The sequence below is a fragment of the Diabrotica virgifera genome, chromosome 1 (genome assembly GCF_917563875.1).
Source record: "Diabrotica virgifera virgifera chromosome 1, PGI_DIABVI_V3a".
Lineage (NCBI taxonomy): Eukaryota > Metazoa > Arthropoda > Insecta > Coleoptera > Chrysomelidae > Diabrotica > Diabrotica virgifera.
This window is the reverse complement of record NC_065443.1, coordinates 213,866,114-213,883,627: the sequence shown is the minus strand read 5'-3', so window position 1 is coordinate 213,883,627 and position 17,514 is coordinate 213,866,114. Positions and strand designations below refer to the sequence as shown.

Here is a 17,514-nt window from a genome sequence, read left to right as displayed (position 1 = left end):
ATATTGTATCTATTTATACTTGCTAAAAAAATAGCATTGAAATCAAAACAAAATAAGAATCTAGATATATATGATGCAGTTAAGAAAGCATAGGAACTCCGATAAAAGTGTTGTCTTTTGTCCCTATAAGGCTAATTATTAGTTGTACAGTCAACAGTCAACTGAGAGAGTACGCGGATATTAATGAGCTACATAGTAATACTGATTTGGATACATTCGTAAATAAACTTTGAGAGCTAACTTTTAAAAATCTAGGAATAACATGGAATTAAAAAAAAATATCACTAAAAAGGGGGGTCATGAGTGGCAATTGCGACGTCGTACCACAGCTATTTCTCAGTCGGAATTATTATTTTTAATTAGTTGGTTAGATTTAGAGTGAGCATGAGATATGACAGTTCAAATAAAACACTAGATAACTATAGAGAATATAATGTCAACGAAAATTTAAGTCCCTTTTTACATACAAATATTAATTTTGATTTCAATAGTTTATTTTATAAGATTAAAACTAAGTAATTAATTAAAAAAAAAACCAGAACCAGCTGTTTCCTTCACATAAATATAAAAAACTTGTCATTTTAGTCCCCTTTTTTAGACCCCTTAACCTAATCTAAATTGTACCTTGTTCTTTCTTGTTTTCTCCCATAAAATAAAATAAAATCTGTTACCGTCCTTATTTCCTTCAATAACAAATAATTTGCCTGGATAAACACACTGCAATCTTCCTTAAATTTTGTCAAAATGTCAAATGGTTAAACGTCATATATAGAACTTCTAAATAAATCTGCCAAATTTATTATTTCTAATCTACTAAATAAATGTACTTCTATTGCCACTTCTTCAAAGCCCCAGGATCGAAAAACACATACATTTACTGTACTACCGGAACACCCTTTAACATGCAAAAGGGTCCATGAAACAACTCTCAGCCTGGCCATTAATACATTAAATTAATATTTGAGGGTTTTCCCAAAAATTCTTATCGTGCCCCGAATTTCCAGCACACAAACGGAAACCTCAACAGAAGAATTTCCAGAACATCCCATCAAAGGATCGAACAACTACCATTTTCAATTTATAACTGGGAATTCAAATCGCCGACCAGGCTTTAAGTGCTTTCTCAAAAATCTTTATTGAAAAAGAATGAATGTTGTTGATTTGCTAACAAGGCGTTCAAAAACAAAAACTCTACAACAAAAATCTTCTCTCACTGACTCACACAAAAAGCATATACATCCAAACATACAAATTATACATCCTCCAAGGACAAAATAATCGGTTATAAACAACAAAAACTCAACAAACGTTACTTCTAAATTTTCAACCGTAATAGTCGGTATGAGGGGGGTCAACTGCAAACGACGCTTTACGACGGAAGGGGGGGAGGGTATTAAAAACTCCAAAATTTTTACGACGTAGTTTATGGATGTCCCCCAGGAAGGAATGGAAGCTGATCCTAGAACTGACGAAGACCCACTATGGATTACAGAGCCAATGATGACCATAATGATGATGACTTGCAGTAAAGGCTGACCTTGATAAATCTACATACAAATTATAATTAAGAAAAATCAAAGAGTTTAGCAGGCAAAATTTTTACAAAAAAATAGACTGAATCCTGCTACAACAGGGCGTTGATATTCTACATCACCTAGTGTGATCACTGTGTGATTAACTAATATTAGGTAATTTTGTCAAATAAATTTCTTTATTTAAAATTCATAAACGTGACTTTAACCTTTTTTGATTATTTACAGACAGGAAATCCTTAACTAGCCACATTCATGTATTCTTTATTATTGTGGGAAATATACGTTGTTATTATTTTGTAAATAAAAATGCTGTTGAATGTGAGTATAATACAATATATTGTACAGGAATCATTCCCAAAGATAGGCTAATGCGTATAGATATCATAATAACTGATTAAAAAAATTATTTGCTAATCGAGGAAGAGTTTTCTTATTTCCGTATATTTTTTCAATAACTATACTTACTTCAGAATTTTTTTTATCTTGATTATGCGTTCACAGGTACTTTGACATGCTTGTTTACAAAAAGAAACAGTACCTACGAACAAAACCATGCCTACGGAAAAAAATTGTGATGAAAAGGCATATTCACCTAATTACGATAGTTTGACTTATGATACTTTTGCGGAGGTGCTATCCGTGTAAAGGTTCAAATGGCTTTTGATAGATACGTGACATCAAGTCCAACATATTTGAATTATTTAAATAACCATCGGTTTTATTTTAATAGGAAACTTTTTTTTTATGTAATTATGTTTATTTACAATCTACATCATTAAAAGAGTATTATAAGAGGAAAACGAAAAGCCCTAGATACAAAGTTTACTACCTTTTAAACAATTAGAATAATTGAAAAAAAAATACAGTAAACAATATTTTAAATCCAAGACTTTTCGTTAATAAACTGCTTTCTGGCTGCATCCCGTATCTCCGGATTTTACAATATTTTACAATATATAATCACAGAGACGACGAAAATAGGAGAAAGCAAAAAGGACACTTAGGCCACGCATTTACCTTCTCTTCGTCTAGGAAAAGGACCGAAAGACAGTTTCTAAATACTCAGAACTGAGTAAAAATGGAAAAGATAAATGCAGATTTTTGTTTATATTCGGTTCAGATTTGGACCACCATCTCCATATAGCCATTTCAGCATCCTCATGCCTCATCAGTGAAGCTATGCAGTCACAAATCTAGTAAAGTATTAAGTACATTTGTTCCATGTTTTTGGACATGAAGAAGAGACTTCCAATGATGTCTCATCTTATTCTATTTATGTTTTAAAATAGGTCCTGAGGCCAGGTTCTATCTAGTCTCCTTGTGACAGGACCATTATGGAATAATTCCCTTACTAACTCATTGTCATGGTGAATGGTACGCTCGCTTTGTGATTCCGAGGCTCGATAGATTTCTTCCCTGATGAAAGGTATATTTAAGTCTTCGTGAAGTGTTTGATTAGTTACATACCATGGTGCATCCACTATTGATCTTAGAACCTTAGACTGAAATCTTTGGATGATATTCAGTGATGTTAACTTTGCACAGCCCCAGAGGTGTAGTCCGTAGTACCAAATAGGTTTAAGTATTGCTTTGTACAGAAGAATTTTGTTTTGGATGTTGAGTTTTGATCTGCGTCCAAGGAGCCAATACATTTGCCGAAATTTTAAGTCTAGTTGTCTTCTTTTAGTCTGTATATGTTTTTTCCAAGTAAGACGTTGGTCAAGGTGGAGGCCAAGGTATTTAGCGTCTGTTACTGTTGGTATTAGTACATTTTCCATTCTTACAGGCGGGCATGTGTTGTGGCGGTTTGTAAACGTAATTTGAGATGATTTTGTTTTATTTACTTTTGTTCGCCATTCACTGAGTATGTCCAGATAGTGTTGCAGGTCTTGTGAGGCTTGTATGTGATCTTCATTTACCGCTAGTATTGCTACGTCATCAGCAAAGGAAGCGATCGTAGTATTATGAGACTCTGGTATATCGGCTGTACTTGCATAAAACTTTAGATTGGAAAAAAAATGGTCTAAATCACAACAGAACATAATTTAAAACATGTATAAAAGATAAAAAAGTTGCTTTTGTGTTCAGTTTGACTCCTAAAGACGATTCTAAATTCAAATTAAAGCAGCTAGCGCGTCGTGACGTCATATGGTTAATGTTTACATTCTGCACCAACAAAGTAAACAAAATTGTATATAATTTTAAGTTAGCCATCATAAACATCAGTAGAAAATACAGTTATGTGACGTCACAAGTGTTTTTGATCGTTTGAACTATTCATAGAAAACTTGTACTTTTAGAAAATGGTTTTATTTTCCATAGTAAACCTTCTTTCCTTTCCTTCAAAAACTGTATCAAACTCCAATCTCAACAAACTGGTATATATTATTACAATGACAAACGATAAATGTCAGAATATAATTTTTTTTCCCTTATTCCGCGCCGATGAGCTGGCCAAATACCCAAGTAGGTGGAGGACAATAAACTAAAGAAGGAGAAGAAGAATATACCTAAATATAACCATAAATATAACTATATAGTAAAACTATGTGACGTCACGGGCCGTTTGAACTACATATTTCAATATCGCAGAAGATGTTAAATTTGTATTTCTAAGTTATTATGAGTTTTTGAAGCGTGAAATTTTGAAAATCTCATTTTTAAACAAAATTGAACATTATTATGTAATAAAAAATGTACAAGTCCCCAATTCACGAAGCTTTATGAAACAATAACCAACTTACATGTTTTCGAAACAAATCTGCATGCACTCCCAAACAAGGATCCACCGACTCTATGAACTGGATCACCTCCTCGATGCCCCACTCACCAGTGGGAATTTTGTTCAAGCTCAAAACCGGCGACTCAGAAGAAATCGACGGTTCAGCTGGGGTAGTCGATGTGGCCGCTTCTTGTTCGGGCGGCTTGCGTTTCGGGGGCGTCGGAGCACTTTTTACGTCACATGAGAGACAGTCTTTCACGGTCCGTTCCAAACCTAGACAAAAGTTTTGGGTAAAGCCTGGGTTTCCTCGAAAGCGGCACCGACAAACAGCGATCGTAGCACTGCGATGAATTACGTCAGATTACGGTGAAAAATTCAAGGTTCTTCACTGGGGCAATGGAATGTGCAGGCTCAGCAAGCGGTGGCTTCCAACGCATCCTTGGAAAGCAACGCTATTATTTTGCATGGTACAGTTTTTTATGATGTCATTCATCGCAGTGTTACGATCGGAGGTTGTCGGCACCGCTTTCGAGGAAACCAGCGCTTTACATACATTCCAAGCAAGTTCTTTTTAGTCTAAGATCCGATATAATCCTATATTCACCGATTTGTTTAATGGATAAAAATGATTTGATATGTAATTTAGTATACTGCAAAGTATAAAAAACAAGGAGTGCCCGATATAATTTTGTTCAGACTATAATTAATTAATATATATCGCACCTTGAAAACAAAAGTGGCACTATACTGAAAACATCACTTTTTAGTTATAGCGATATCTGCATTACTTTTGACTAAACGCTCCTATTGCAGAGACTCCTGTTCTAATAGCTCGCATAGTTTCTCCTAGAAGTCGCTAGTGTCACTTTTGACTTTTAGGTGTTTTGTCAATGTGGTAATTTAAAAAGTGGCACTCTATCGGTTTCGTGTCGGTTTCCGCCGGATTGTTGAGGGAGAAGCACGTCGTTGTAAGTAAAAAAGTGACATTTTTTCTTTAGTGCCGGTTTTCACGTAAATTTAAAATGTTAAATTTTATTAAGTATTATTAATAGTTTGTTTACTTTTACCAAATAAACGATTTTTCTTTTTAATATGACACAATTTCGTTTTATTTTTCTCTTTTTTTATGATTAAGGTAAATATTAACTTGACTTTTTATTCTAATAATCAGAACTTTTATGTAAAACAAAAGTGACACTATAAGGAATTTTTTTAAAGATTTTTTTCTAAATTACTAGTTACATTATTAATGTTGTTCTGAAGCTATTTTCTTGTGGCATTTTTATAATAAATTACTTTTAATGGGAAATAAGCCACAATTTTACCAAAAAAAAAAATGATTTCATTAACGTTTCGAAGCCCAAATCGGGTTTCGTTGTCAAAATACAAAATACTACTAAAATAAACAAAAATGTTGTTGCTAAGTAAAAAAATTCTTCTAACAATTTATTTAATCTGACTCATTTATATTGGCAATTCAGACGTATATTATACATTTTAAAGTAGAAGACTTTAAAATGATATCGCCAATATTTATGACTTGCGTTCCTGGGACGACTTTACTAAAATATAGTTCATTCGATTACATTCATTTTTAAAGACAGATTACATGCTATGGTTTTTTTGTGACGGATATTCTTGAGTTGGGATTGATTTCATGTAATCCAATGAACTATCTTTTAGTAAAGTCGTCCCAGGAACGCAAATCATAAATATTGGCGATATCATTTTAAAGTCTTCTACTTTAAAATGTATAATATACGTCTGAATTGCCAATATAAATGAGTCAGATTAAATAAATTGTTAGAAACTTAGCAACAACATTTTTGTTTATTTTAGTAGTATTTTGTATTTTGACAACGAAACCCGATTTGGGCTTCGAAACGTTAATAAAATCATTTTTTTGGTAAAATTGTGGCTTATTTCCCATTAAAAGTAATTTATTACATTATTAACTTGCCTTCTTCGGGAGAAACTAATTGTACTTTAATCTAACTGTTAAATAACATCAATTATAGTATTTAATTCGGTTATTTTAGTTCAACATCCATTACAGAACTGTTCGAAAAACTTTAAACGGTCATACTGAAATATCTAGATTTTGGGATAATGTCACTTTTGTTTTCAAGGTGCGATATAGTCTTTTAAGTCCCTTTTACTTTTCAGTGTCGGCATTAATGTCTATTCACGTGTGCACAAACTTTGATCACTGTTTTCTATCCTGCGCCAGTCTGCTTGCTTCTGCTACGGTTTTCCTTTTCTTTTGGATAATCTTAGTTGTATCCCAGTTTTCTGTTGGTCTTCCTCTGTTTCTTTTTTCTGTATTCTTGCTTCCCATACTTTTCTTACTGGTATGTTTCTTCTCATTCTTTTCATGTGGCCCCACCAACTCAGTTGTTTTTCTTCGACGTATTCTAGGAGTGGTTTAGTTTTGAGCTCATCTCGTATATGGATATTTCTTATTCTGTCTCTTTTTGTTACTCCTTTCACTCGTCTAAGGTATTTCATTTCCAGTGCCTGAATCTTACTCTTCATTCTTCTTGTTAATACCCAAGACTCACACCCCTATGTAAGTACTGGCCTGTATATCGTGTTGAAGATAGTTATTTTGGGTTTCCTGGATATTTATTTTTTATTTAAAAATTTGTTATTAATTGCGTGGAATATCTTAAGACGTTTTGTTAATCCTTTCTTCTATATCTTTGTCTTGTTTTCCACTGTTACTCCCAGTTATTGGAAGTGTTTTACCTGTTCTATTGTTTCTCCATTGATTTGTATGTTTAATACGGGTTGTTCTTGTGCTATTACCATAATCTTTGTTTTGCGTGTGTTTATTTTCATCCCATGCCTATTTAATCACTCATTCCATGTTTGTAAATTATTTCTTAGATCTTCCTCTTTATCTGCCATAACAACTACATCATCAGCAAATGCACATTCTGATATTCCGACTCTTTCTAGGTTTCGGTAACCTACATGTAGTTTTTTTAATTGTGGTATCCATTCTTTCATTATTTCGTCCATGAAGATGTTAAAGAGTGTAGGACTCATGACTCCTCCTTGTCTTAAGCCTTCAGATGTTTTAATTTGTTGCTATTTCATATTTTTATGCATTATATAATTCGTGTTCCTTCTATATAAACTTTTGATGACTTCTATTAGTTTTCTATCTACTTACTCCTCTTCTAATTAGACTGTTCCATATTGTTTCTCTTTTAGCTCTGTCAAATGCTTTTCATTTCTAGGCTGCTTTTTCATTTCTAGGTCGATGAAGGCCATGTACGCTTTAGTTTTAGTCAGTAGTGTTTTTTCTGTTATTTGCTTCACTGTGAATATGTGATCTTGCACCCCTCGTCCTTTCCGGAAACCACTCTGGGCTTCTTCTAGTGTCGTTTCTATTATATTATTCAGCTTTTGTTCTAATACTTTCAGTGCCGTATATAGTAGTGTAATTCCTCTATAATTGTTACATTCTTTGGTATCTCCTTTCTTATGTATGGGCAGTATTACTCCCATCTCCCAGTCCGCCGGTATTTCCTCTTTCCTTCATGCCTCATTGCATATTTCTCTGAACAGTTTTCTACCTTCCAGTCCCATATACTTCAGCATTTCTGCTGTTATTCTATCATGTCCAGGAGATTTCCCATTTTTAAGTTTCTTTATTGCTGTTTCTATATCGTCGTTTGTTATTTCTTCTGTGTTTTCTTCTCTGTTTACTTCATTACTAGTTAGTAGTTATTGAAAGTGTTGCTTCCATCGTTCCAGTATTTCTTGATCATCTATTATTATTTTTCCATCTGTGTCTTTTATTCTTGTATCTCTTGTTGGTTTGTCTATTCTTATATTTTTCATTGTTCGATAGAAAAGTTTCTTGTTTTCTTTACTATTGTATTCCATCTGTTGTCCGAATTGTATCCAGGTCTTTTCTTTTTCTATTTTTATCATGTCTCTTACTTTCTTTCTTTCTTCTGTGTATCCATCGTAATTTTCCTCGGTTTTGTTCCCTAAATACCTTTCCCACAGTTTCTCATTCATTTTTACATAGTTTTTGATTTCATCATTCCACATTCATTTCATCATATTAATTAATCATAATAATTAATAATTAAAAAATGACTTTTTTATAAATTCTACTAATATTTTGTCGGCCTGGCAGACATTATTTTAGATTTTTTGGATCATTTGAAACACAAAAGTTTTTTTTTTAATTTTTCTCTTAAGTTAAAAAAAAGCAATACAAAAATGACGATTTTAGAGGCTTAAAAATATAAGCAAAAAATATCATTTTTGGAAATTAAGTAGTACCGAAATTCAAGTTCAAACCTTATTCTTTCTATCAGTTCTTGATACGAATTTTGGGCTTATTTCATTTAAAAAAATTGTTTGTTAGTTGTTAATACAGCCCGATCGGCTGTCTTCCCATAAGGAACCCTCCCCATTAACAATTAAAAAAATATACCTATTTTAGAATAAAACATGGCAACATTTTTTAACATAATCGATTACAGAGACATTCGAAGAATAGCAAGTCTCTATTGGGCCAAACAGCTAAAGTGAAAGTAGGATCTACATTGACCAATAAAATTGAGATCAAGAAAGGGGTACGGCAGGGCTGTATCTTGTCTCATATTCAATTCAATATATACTCAGAAGAAGTATTTACGACAGCGCTAGAGGAAAGCACAGAAGGCATAAAGATAAATGGAGAAATAATTAATAACATAAGGTATGCTGAGGACACTGTGATTCTAGCGAGTAGCATGGAGGGGCTGAGTTACCTGAAGAGTACGATACCAAGAACAAGTGCACAATACGGGCTCAAACTAAACACCATAAAAACCAAATGGATGCTAGTAAGCAAAACCCAATAACGAGCAAGACAACTGATATTAGACAACCATTGAACACATGGATTACTTAGGAGTAACGGGTGCAAAAATCACTAACGTTTTCGAATCCCTAATAACGAGCGATCCACAATTATTGGGATCAAAGCTAGCCGTGCAAAAAATTACGTATGTCTTGTTTTAATCTGAATTTATATCATTGGTTTATCAATTAATTTTGGTTAACGTTATAAAACATAAAAATCAGTCAAAACCAGAACTTTAATCAAAAATAAAATGAATTAACAAAATTATAAGTAACAATAATAAATAAAATCAAACAAGATCTCTACATAACCTTACTTTTCTTGTTAACTTGACGTACACTGCAAAGTTGACGTAAACTGGAAAGTATATCTGAATTAAGAATAGACATGCACTGTATAGCTATCTCTGTCGTTCAAAGCCACCTATGGTGACAATAATTTTGGATCACACGTTATTATCGTTTCACCCTGTATGCTAAATCCGTTTCAGAAATTGTATTGTGTTGTTGCGTGGAAATATTTGGTTCTTTCGTTCTCACGATATTGGATCAGTCATAGGCAGAAGTTTTGTTTCTCGTGAATAGATACATTTTTATTTCTCCATGTGTTTACGTTATTTCTAACCGCCAAAGTGATATTTAGCTAGAAATCTTTCACTAATGTGTTTTTGGCGACTGTGAAACTGGAAAATGTTTATCTTATAGAGATGAAGTGGTTCTAAGTTTAGTAAAGGGCCAAGTGTCTTTTTTGCTGAATTAGCTGTTATGATGGGAAAAAGGTGCACGAACCACTAAAATCGGTTTTGTTTATTATCTCGATTGATTGGATGAGCTGTCTCTGGTATACACCAGAGGGTCTAAACCAGAGCGTAATTTGCATTTTCCTATTGGTCAAGATTAAGTGAGTGCCTTAAGTCTATGATTGGTTGTTAAGGATTATTGATGGAGAAATCGAATGATTTTGGGGGGGGGGGGGGGGCGTTTGGTTTCTGAAGATCGAGTTTAGGAGATCGAAAAAGTCAGTCACGTTTGAGCTGTAGAGCAGTCTAGTTTGAGCCGTCAAGAAGTCAAGTTTGGGAAGTTGAAGAGTTCCATTGCTGGACTCATCAAGCGAAGTTTGTTTAGAGTTTAGAGTCTAGTTGCAAGTTTTTGAAGATATTCTTCTTTAGCGGCGAATCGATTGAGGGTAAAATTTGATTGATCCGCGCGCATGCGCACACCGACAGTATGGTATTAGTTGTTATACGGGCTCTGATTGGGTGTTGAAATTTTGAAATGATCTGTCAATAATTGTTCAATATGGAGGTTATCGGTAAACAAAAATATTGTATAATATTAGTTTTTATTGATGTGTGGACAGAAATAAAATCAAATTTATTTATTTATTTACGCAGGTACGTAATTCTAAATGTTTCAGTTGGATATACATACCTAATAGTTTCAATACCTATCTATTTGGAAAATGTAAACAAAATAATGTAGTTACCTATTAGTAGGCAATGCTTTAATTTACATAATCTGATTACGAACAAACTTTCTACAAATCTTCATCTCATATATCGTTTTCTTACTCTATATTTTGTTGTATTTTATTTCGACAAAAATCAAACTAATAATTTTATTAAATTCATATAAATTTATGGTGTAAACGTTTAGTTTGTGTATATTCCCACATGACGTATACGAGAGTTTGGTGCAGTTTGAAATGGCGTTAACTTTCGTACGGCGCGGTAGACGTGAAGTGGGTTCAAGCCCCAAGCAAGTTATTATTTTTTTATAGATTTTATGATTGTATATTATTATATATTTTTGAAGATATTCTTCTTTTTTGAAAGTGGTAGATAAGAAAGTTAGTTTGATTTTTAAATAAAATAAGTACAAATAACCTTTTAAGTATATTTACTATAAGTATATTAAGTATATTTTATTATATAATAGAACAGGGGTGGCCAACCTTTTTAAGTCGAGTGCCAATATGAGAACAAAAAAAATTTGGCGTGCCACTAAAATTTTTCGACATACTAATATGGATACTATATATTAATAATATACGGTACAATATGTATTTCTTATGTAAATTCCACATTTTTCCGTTTAGTCAAGATAGTGGAGGTTTAAAAAATAACGTAATAAGTAAAACATAACAACAAACTTACTTTATTGTTAATAAAAATAAAATAAAAACGTTAAACAAAAAAACTTAAATATTTTCTTATTATCTAAAATTCAAATTATTAAACAGTTACTTATTTAATGTGGTATTTGAACTTGTATTTTTTAAATTAATTCATCTATATTGGGATTAATTTCGGAACTAGCCAACAGAATTAGATTTTTTAAATGCATGTCAGTTAATCGTGACCGATATTTTGATTTTATTATGTTCATAATAGAGAACATTTGCTCACAAACGTACGTTGAACCAAATCTACAACAATATCTCAGAGCTAACTCGTGTAAATTAGGAAAATTGTTTGCTGGTACAAATTTCCAAAATTCAATATAATTGGGATCAGTAACAGTTGAAATAATTTCCCTATATTTGGTTTTTAGTATAGTGTGGTTCTGTAAATCAATAATTTCGATCTGTATTTCAGCTGAGTAACAATTGATATCTTGCAGAGAAATAGAAAAAGGATTTATGAAAAGGTCAACATTCATTTTGTCTTTTTGAAAATCTTCAAACCGGGTATTGAATGAACCTAGCAAAATAGATATAAGGTTTTTAAATCTGTCATAATTTGGAGTTCTACTGACCTTGTTGGCTAATTCCTGCATTAATGTGAAATGTGTCAATCTCTGTTCTCCAAAATCGTTACAAAAAAGCATAAGTTTATTCACAAAAGAAGATATATGACCAACTAGAGTAAGAAAAATACAATTTTTTCCCTGTAATCTTAAATTTAATTGATTTAAATGTCTCATAATATCAGTGAGAAAAGCTAAATCCCAAAGCCAATCTTTATCATTAAGTAACGAGCACTCACTGGGTAGTTCATTGTTTTCTTGCAAATATTTTAAGACGCACTCCTTCAAGTTCCAAAACCTTTCGAGTGCATTTCCTTTGGAGAGCCAGCGCACACTGCAATGGAGAAGTAACTCTCCATCTTGCTCCGTTTCTTCCGCGAACAGTTCTCGAAATTGTCGTCGATTCAATGCCCGAGCTCGTATTTTGTTAATGCAGCGTGTTACAGGGTCAACAACAGATGACATGTTTAGGTCCTTGGCACAAAGAGCTTCCTGGTGAATAATACAATGGTACTTAAAAACTTTTCTTCCCAAATAGTTTTCCAGTAATGTAACAAACCCCTTTAGTCTACCAACCATGCAAGGAGCTCCATCTGTACAAACACTATCTAATTTTGACCATTCAACTTTGTTGACTTCGATTACGTTTTTAAGCTGTTGAAAAATGTCCTCTCCTGTTGTTGTGACTAGTTGGCGCAAATCCAGAAGCTCTTCGGCATTTTCAAAATTATCATTGGTATAACGGACAAAAATGCTTAACTGCGCATTTTCTGTGTTGTCACAACTTTTATCCAACGCTAAAGAAAAGAATTTGCAGGATTGTAATCCACTTATAATTTGGGAAACAACATCCTGGCCCATATCATCTATACGGCGCATGACTGTATTTCGGGATAATGCAATATTATCGACCATATTTTTGATCTTTACATCTCTCACATTTTTAGCAAATATTGCCAGACTATTTTTAATTATCTCCTCTCCATCAGAGTAGGCTTTTTTCTTCCGGGCTAACAGCAGAGAAAGTTCATATGATGTTTTAACCATAGTTTCCATTTCAGCACTTCTCTTCTGAAACAGTGACTGTTGGCTGGCTAGGGTTTTCTTTTTTTTTTTCAATAAAGTCGGCTCGCAAATGTGAACCAATAGGATATTTGTTGCTGAAGTCCTTATGCAGTTGTTTATAATGTCGTTCCAGGTTAAATTTTTTCGGAACTGCTACAGACAATCCACATATCAAACAAACAGGCTTTGAAGTATTACGATTAGTAAATAAAAATTGTTCTTCCCAAGCAGGTTGAAAATCGCGAATTGCAATATCATCTTCGTATTTTCATTTTGAAGTCGAAGGCTTACTCGTGGACATATCGAACAAATACTTTTAAAATTTTAAAGAAACAATGCGCGATGACAAAATGTGCACATACAACGGGGCAGTTTAAAATAAACTAAGCAAGGGTAACGCAGTCCTATTGCACATTACGACAGCTAGGATCACGTGCACCAATCGCAGCAATATCGCTCGCCAGAGGATGCAATGATGCCGCATCTATCGTAACTTCCGTAAACCTACCAAGTTTCTTCTTATTATTTTCTGTTTTTCAAGTTTTAATTTTTTTGAAAGTTTTTTAATCCAAAACGCTACGCGTGCCACTGATAGGACTCAATCGTGCCACAGAGTGGCACGCGTGCCGCGGGTTGGCCATCCCTGTAATAGAAGAATATATCTTCTTACGTGCGTACAAAGTACACACACATTCTTTTTTCTTCGGCCGGCTGGCTAATGCTTGTGGTTTAGCTCAGCCCGGCATACATGGCGGATTAGAACGTTGACTCCGGCATTTTCGCTACTGTTAGGCGGATGTCGATATTATCGACACCCCCATCGAACAAGGTTGTAACTCATTTTTAGCGATTTTAGAGGACAGACAAAAAACGAAAACATGAATTTTTCAAAATTTGTAGCGAAATGATTAGACCCTTTTACACTAATGTGATATGATATTTATAACATAATAAGGGATTACTGTGAGATGTATGCTTTGTAATTTTATTAGCTATTGAGAATCTTGAGTTTGATTGAGATACAACCTTGAGATTAAACACGAGTATTCGTAGAAAAAGGTTGTAACTCGCCTAACAACCATTTTACACTCTCCGTGTTAATTATTTTTTCCGTTTAACTGTTAAAAGGTTGTATGTTTTGAGTTATTTGCAATATAGCTAGGAGAAAATTAGTTTTTATGGTGTATTTAAACAAAATATCAACTCACAGTTTACACAATTTTAATTGGAAATTATAAATTTTACAATAACAATAATATTCTATCACTATGAAAAAACCACGGTATAAAAAATATCTCAAATTTTTCGTATTTTTATTGCGTATCTGTAAATATTTAATTTTAAACCATATTACTTTATTACTTTACTCTTTTACTGCTAATATCTATTTCAAAATTAACATGTGTGTCCTTAAATGGGTTAAAATTTAGAATTTGCTTTTGATTTATTTCAGTTACGGATTTAGGCTTGCCTGATGATTTGGCATATCGTATCATGGTTATCCATTGGTGTGGAGCATATAGGACTCAATGTTTTTTCCGTTTTTCTATAAGGGCATGCATTGAATCACCCTCGTTTTGTGAATGTGCTGTTTCTAAAAATACATGTGTAATGTTAATATTAAACTTTTTCACTACATAGAAGTACGTCGCAAACACTATTCGATACTTATTTTGTCCACCGCAACTATCAAAAAGGAAAAAAACTCCGTAAATCCGTTTTTACTTTTATTTCGATAATTTGACTTATGAGATGCACCATATGTTTGAATACGTTATAAATTAAACATACGTGCAACAAAGTTGTAACTCATTTAAAAACCTTGTTAATCGTCAAGTATAAAGAAAGTAAATATTTTACATGGGGAGTATCCAGTGTTACTGCCTTTTTCACGCTAAAATGGCACACGTAAGTTAAAACACAACTTTTTTCAATGGAGTATTAGCTAAACTATTGAGAATTAAACTATGTCGTTTATATTGACGTGTGCGCAATTTTTTGCTGAATTCGCCTGTGTCGAAATCTGAAAAAAGATGTAACTTGAGTTACAACCTTGTTCGATGGGGGTGTCGTTATCATACCACTATTGGTACAATTTTTCTTACATGCAGTCAGAATTTATCCAGGAATTTTTCAGAACATAGTTAAAAGTTTTTTTTTTGTGTTAGCAGTTTCTAACATCATAGTTAAAGCATGGAGTCGCTTTTATATTTTTTCCACCTACAGTAAAACCTCCCTTAACCGAAACCCTTTTAACCGCAACATCGCTTAACCGAAATGGCTGACAGTTACAAAAAGTTCGTCAATAAAAAGGGAATTTAAAAAAAAGCAATAAAATTTATAAAAATGAACATGTTTAGAGTGTTTTTTTTAAAGAAATCTGCTATTTTCTTCTGTGTTTTTTTTTATAAAGATGTTTTGCAGCTATATCTCTCCAATAACATGTAATTTGATATAAGAATAATACAAAAAATAATGTTATTTTTAACCGAAATTCTTGTTATCCGAAACAGCCTTCCCCCCAATTATTTCGGTTAACGGAGGTTTCACTGTACCTCTACCGAAAGTATACTTTTCCGGACCTCATTGTAGGGAGCACAGTTGTACTTTTCCTCCCTAGGGAGGAAAAGTAAAAGTGACGTCATCGTATTTCATTCATGAAATATAACTTATTGACGCCCTATATATACAATATCTATTTTCTATTACGTAAGTATCTATACATTTTAACGTTTATTTATAAAACACCCTGTATTTTGCAGAATGGAAAAAAAACAGTAAATTGTTATTTTGATTTAACAATGTTTACATTAATAATTTGACTTATATTTGACAGTTGACAGTTATATTGTACCTACTTGTTAGTTTTAGTTCTAATAAATTTTGTTGGTTAGTTATATAAATAAATTAAGTAAAAATGAAAAAATAACTTGTTATTCGAGGAAGGTAACCATATGTATAACATGGGAGTAAAGTGCCATTTCCTCCCTTGAATGATTACTGCCCTCCGCTACGCGTCGGGCAGTAAACTTCATTCTCGGGAGGAAAAGTAGCACCTTCCTCCCTTGTTAAACGAATAGCTATTTTGATCCCGTTTAATATACTAAAGGACTAACGAGTTCTTCAATTTCTTGTCCGAGTTGTGCCGATTTGTTTTAAGAAATAAATGCTGAATTTTTCTATGAACTATGGAAACAACCATTGATGTACTGTTCATGTATCTATTCCTTTGTAAAGTGACATTTAGTGAAGTGTAACTGTGCCTTGGACTTAAAACCAACCAAGAGAAGTTACAGGACTAGTATACAGGGTATTATTTTTTATGTAAACTTTACATTTTCTTTTTGGTAAACATGATCTCTCTTTGTAATACCGCAAGAGATCGCAGTTCCTTTTAATTTTATTTTATCTATGTTTGATCTTATCAAATCTTGATTTGATTTTATCAAATAATGTTTGATTTGCAAAATACCATTTTATTATTGTCTTTTCCCTTTCTCTTGTTTCGTAAGAACAACAAAGATTTTATATATTTTGTATTGACTATGTTTTTGGTTCCCATAAGGAAACCAGTGGCGATAAATATTTTATTCCTTCTTATTTGATATTCTTATTTGATTTTTCTATTTTTTTATTTCTAAGCTAATAAGAGAATATTAGTAACACCCCGTTAAGAACCACTCCCATATCTCTTCCGTACTGAGCAACCGAGTTCTTCAAATTGTGTAACACGTTACATCCCCTTATATGACATATCAACATCTTGTCAAATTCTATTTTCCATTATTCCTACAGGGTGAATTTCGTCGTAACATATATTTTTGTCCCGGCAACGTGTTAATAGTGTTATACAAATAGCGCCCATTCGTTAAGGAACAACAGTTAATTCAAGTTGGGATCAAGCGAAGGAGATGCGTATAAGAATGAAAAAGCAAGAGCGTCGTTTACTAGCATGAAGCAAATTTCCACCTCTAACAGCCTCACCCTACCCATCAGAATCCGACTTCTAAAATGTTATGTATTTCCGGATTTGTTATATGGAATGGAGACGTGGACAATGACCACAACATTAATGAAAAAAGTAGAGGTCTTCGAAATGTAGACCTACCGACGCGACGTATATTACGTATATCCTGGACCGAGCACGCGACCAACCAGGACGTACTGGATAGGTAAGGAGAGAGAGGTAGGAATGACTATAAAGAAAAGAAAGTTTAAATACTTGGGTCGCGTTATAAGGCACAGTAATAATAGAGTACTACAGCTAATTATCCAAGGGAAAATAGATAGCAGAAGGGATCCAGGGATGAGGAGACTCTCGTGTCTCCAAAATTTGCGACAATGCTTCGGATTGTCATCTGCCGAACTATTCAGATCTGTCGTAAACAAAGTCAGAATAGCCATGTTAATTGCCAACGTTCCCAATGGACAAGGCACATGAAGAAGACAAATTTTTATCGGGACCTGATAGAAGAAGGTCTTAACTTGAATTTAGGTAATTGATGATTACAATTACTTGTGTTTTTGAGCCTTGAAGATCGTCTAATTTGAACAACTTAAGAGAAAAATTAC

General features: G+C 33.2%; 1 protein-coding gene across 3 annotated transcripts in view; it reads right to left on the bottom strand.

Annotated features, from left to right (window-relative positions):
• Window positions 1-17,514, bottom strand: part of LOC114325769 (polycomb protein Scm) — a 138,198-nt gene that overhangs the window by 18,516 nt on the left and 102,168 nt on the right. Inside the window, exons 5-6 of one of the 3 annotated variants that reach the window (XR_003651729.2) lie at window positions 4,280-4,530; window positions 2,001-2,091 (exon numbers count right to left, since the gene is read on the bottom strand). Coding sequence is in view for 2 of the 3 variants with exons in the window: in XM_028273899.2 (XP_028129700.1) it covers window positions 4,280-4,530 (251 nt within the window). In the remaining variant the exon portion in view is untranslated. Of the gene's footprint in view, window positions 1-2,000; window positions 2,092-4,279; window positions 4,531-14,146; window positions 14,537-17,514 lie in introns of those variants that run through there. The other 2 variants (XM_028273899.2, XM_050647003.1) reach the window with 2 other exon arrangements.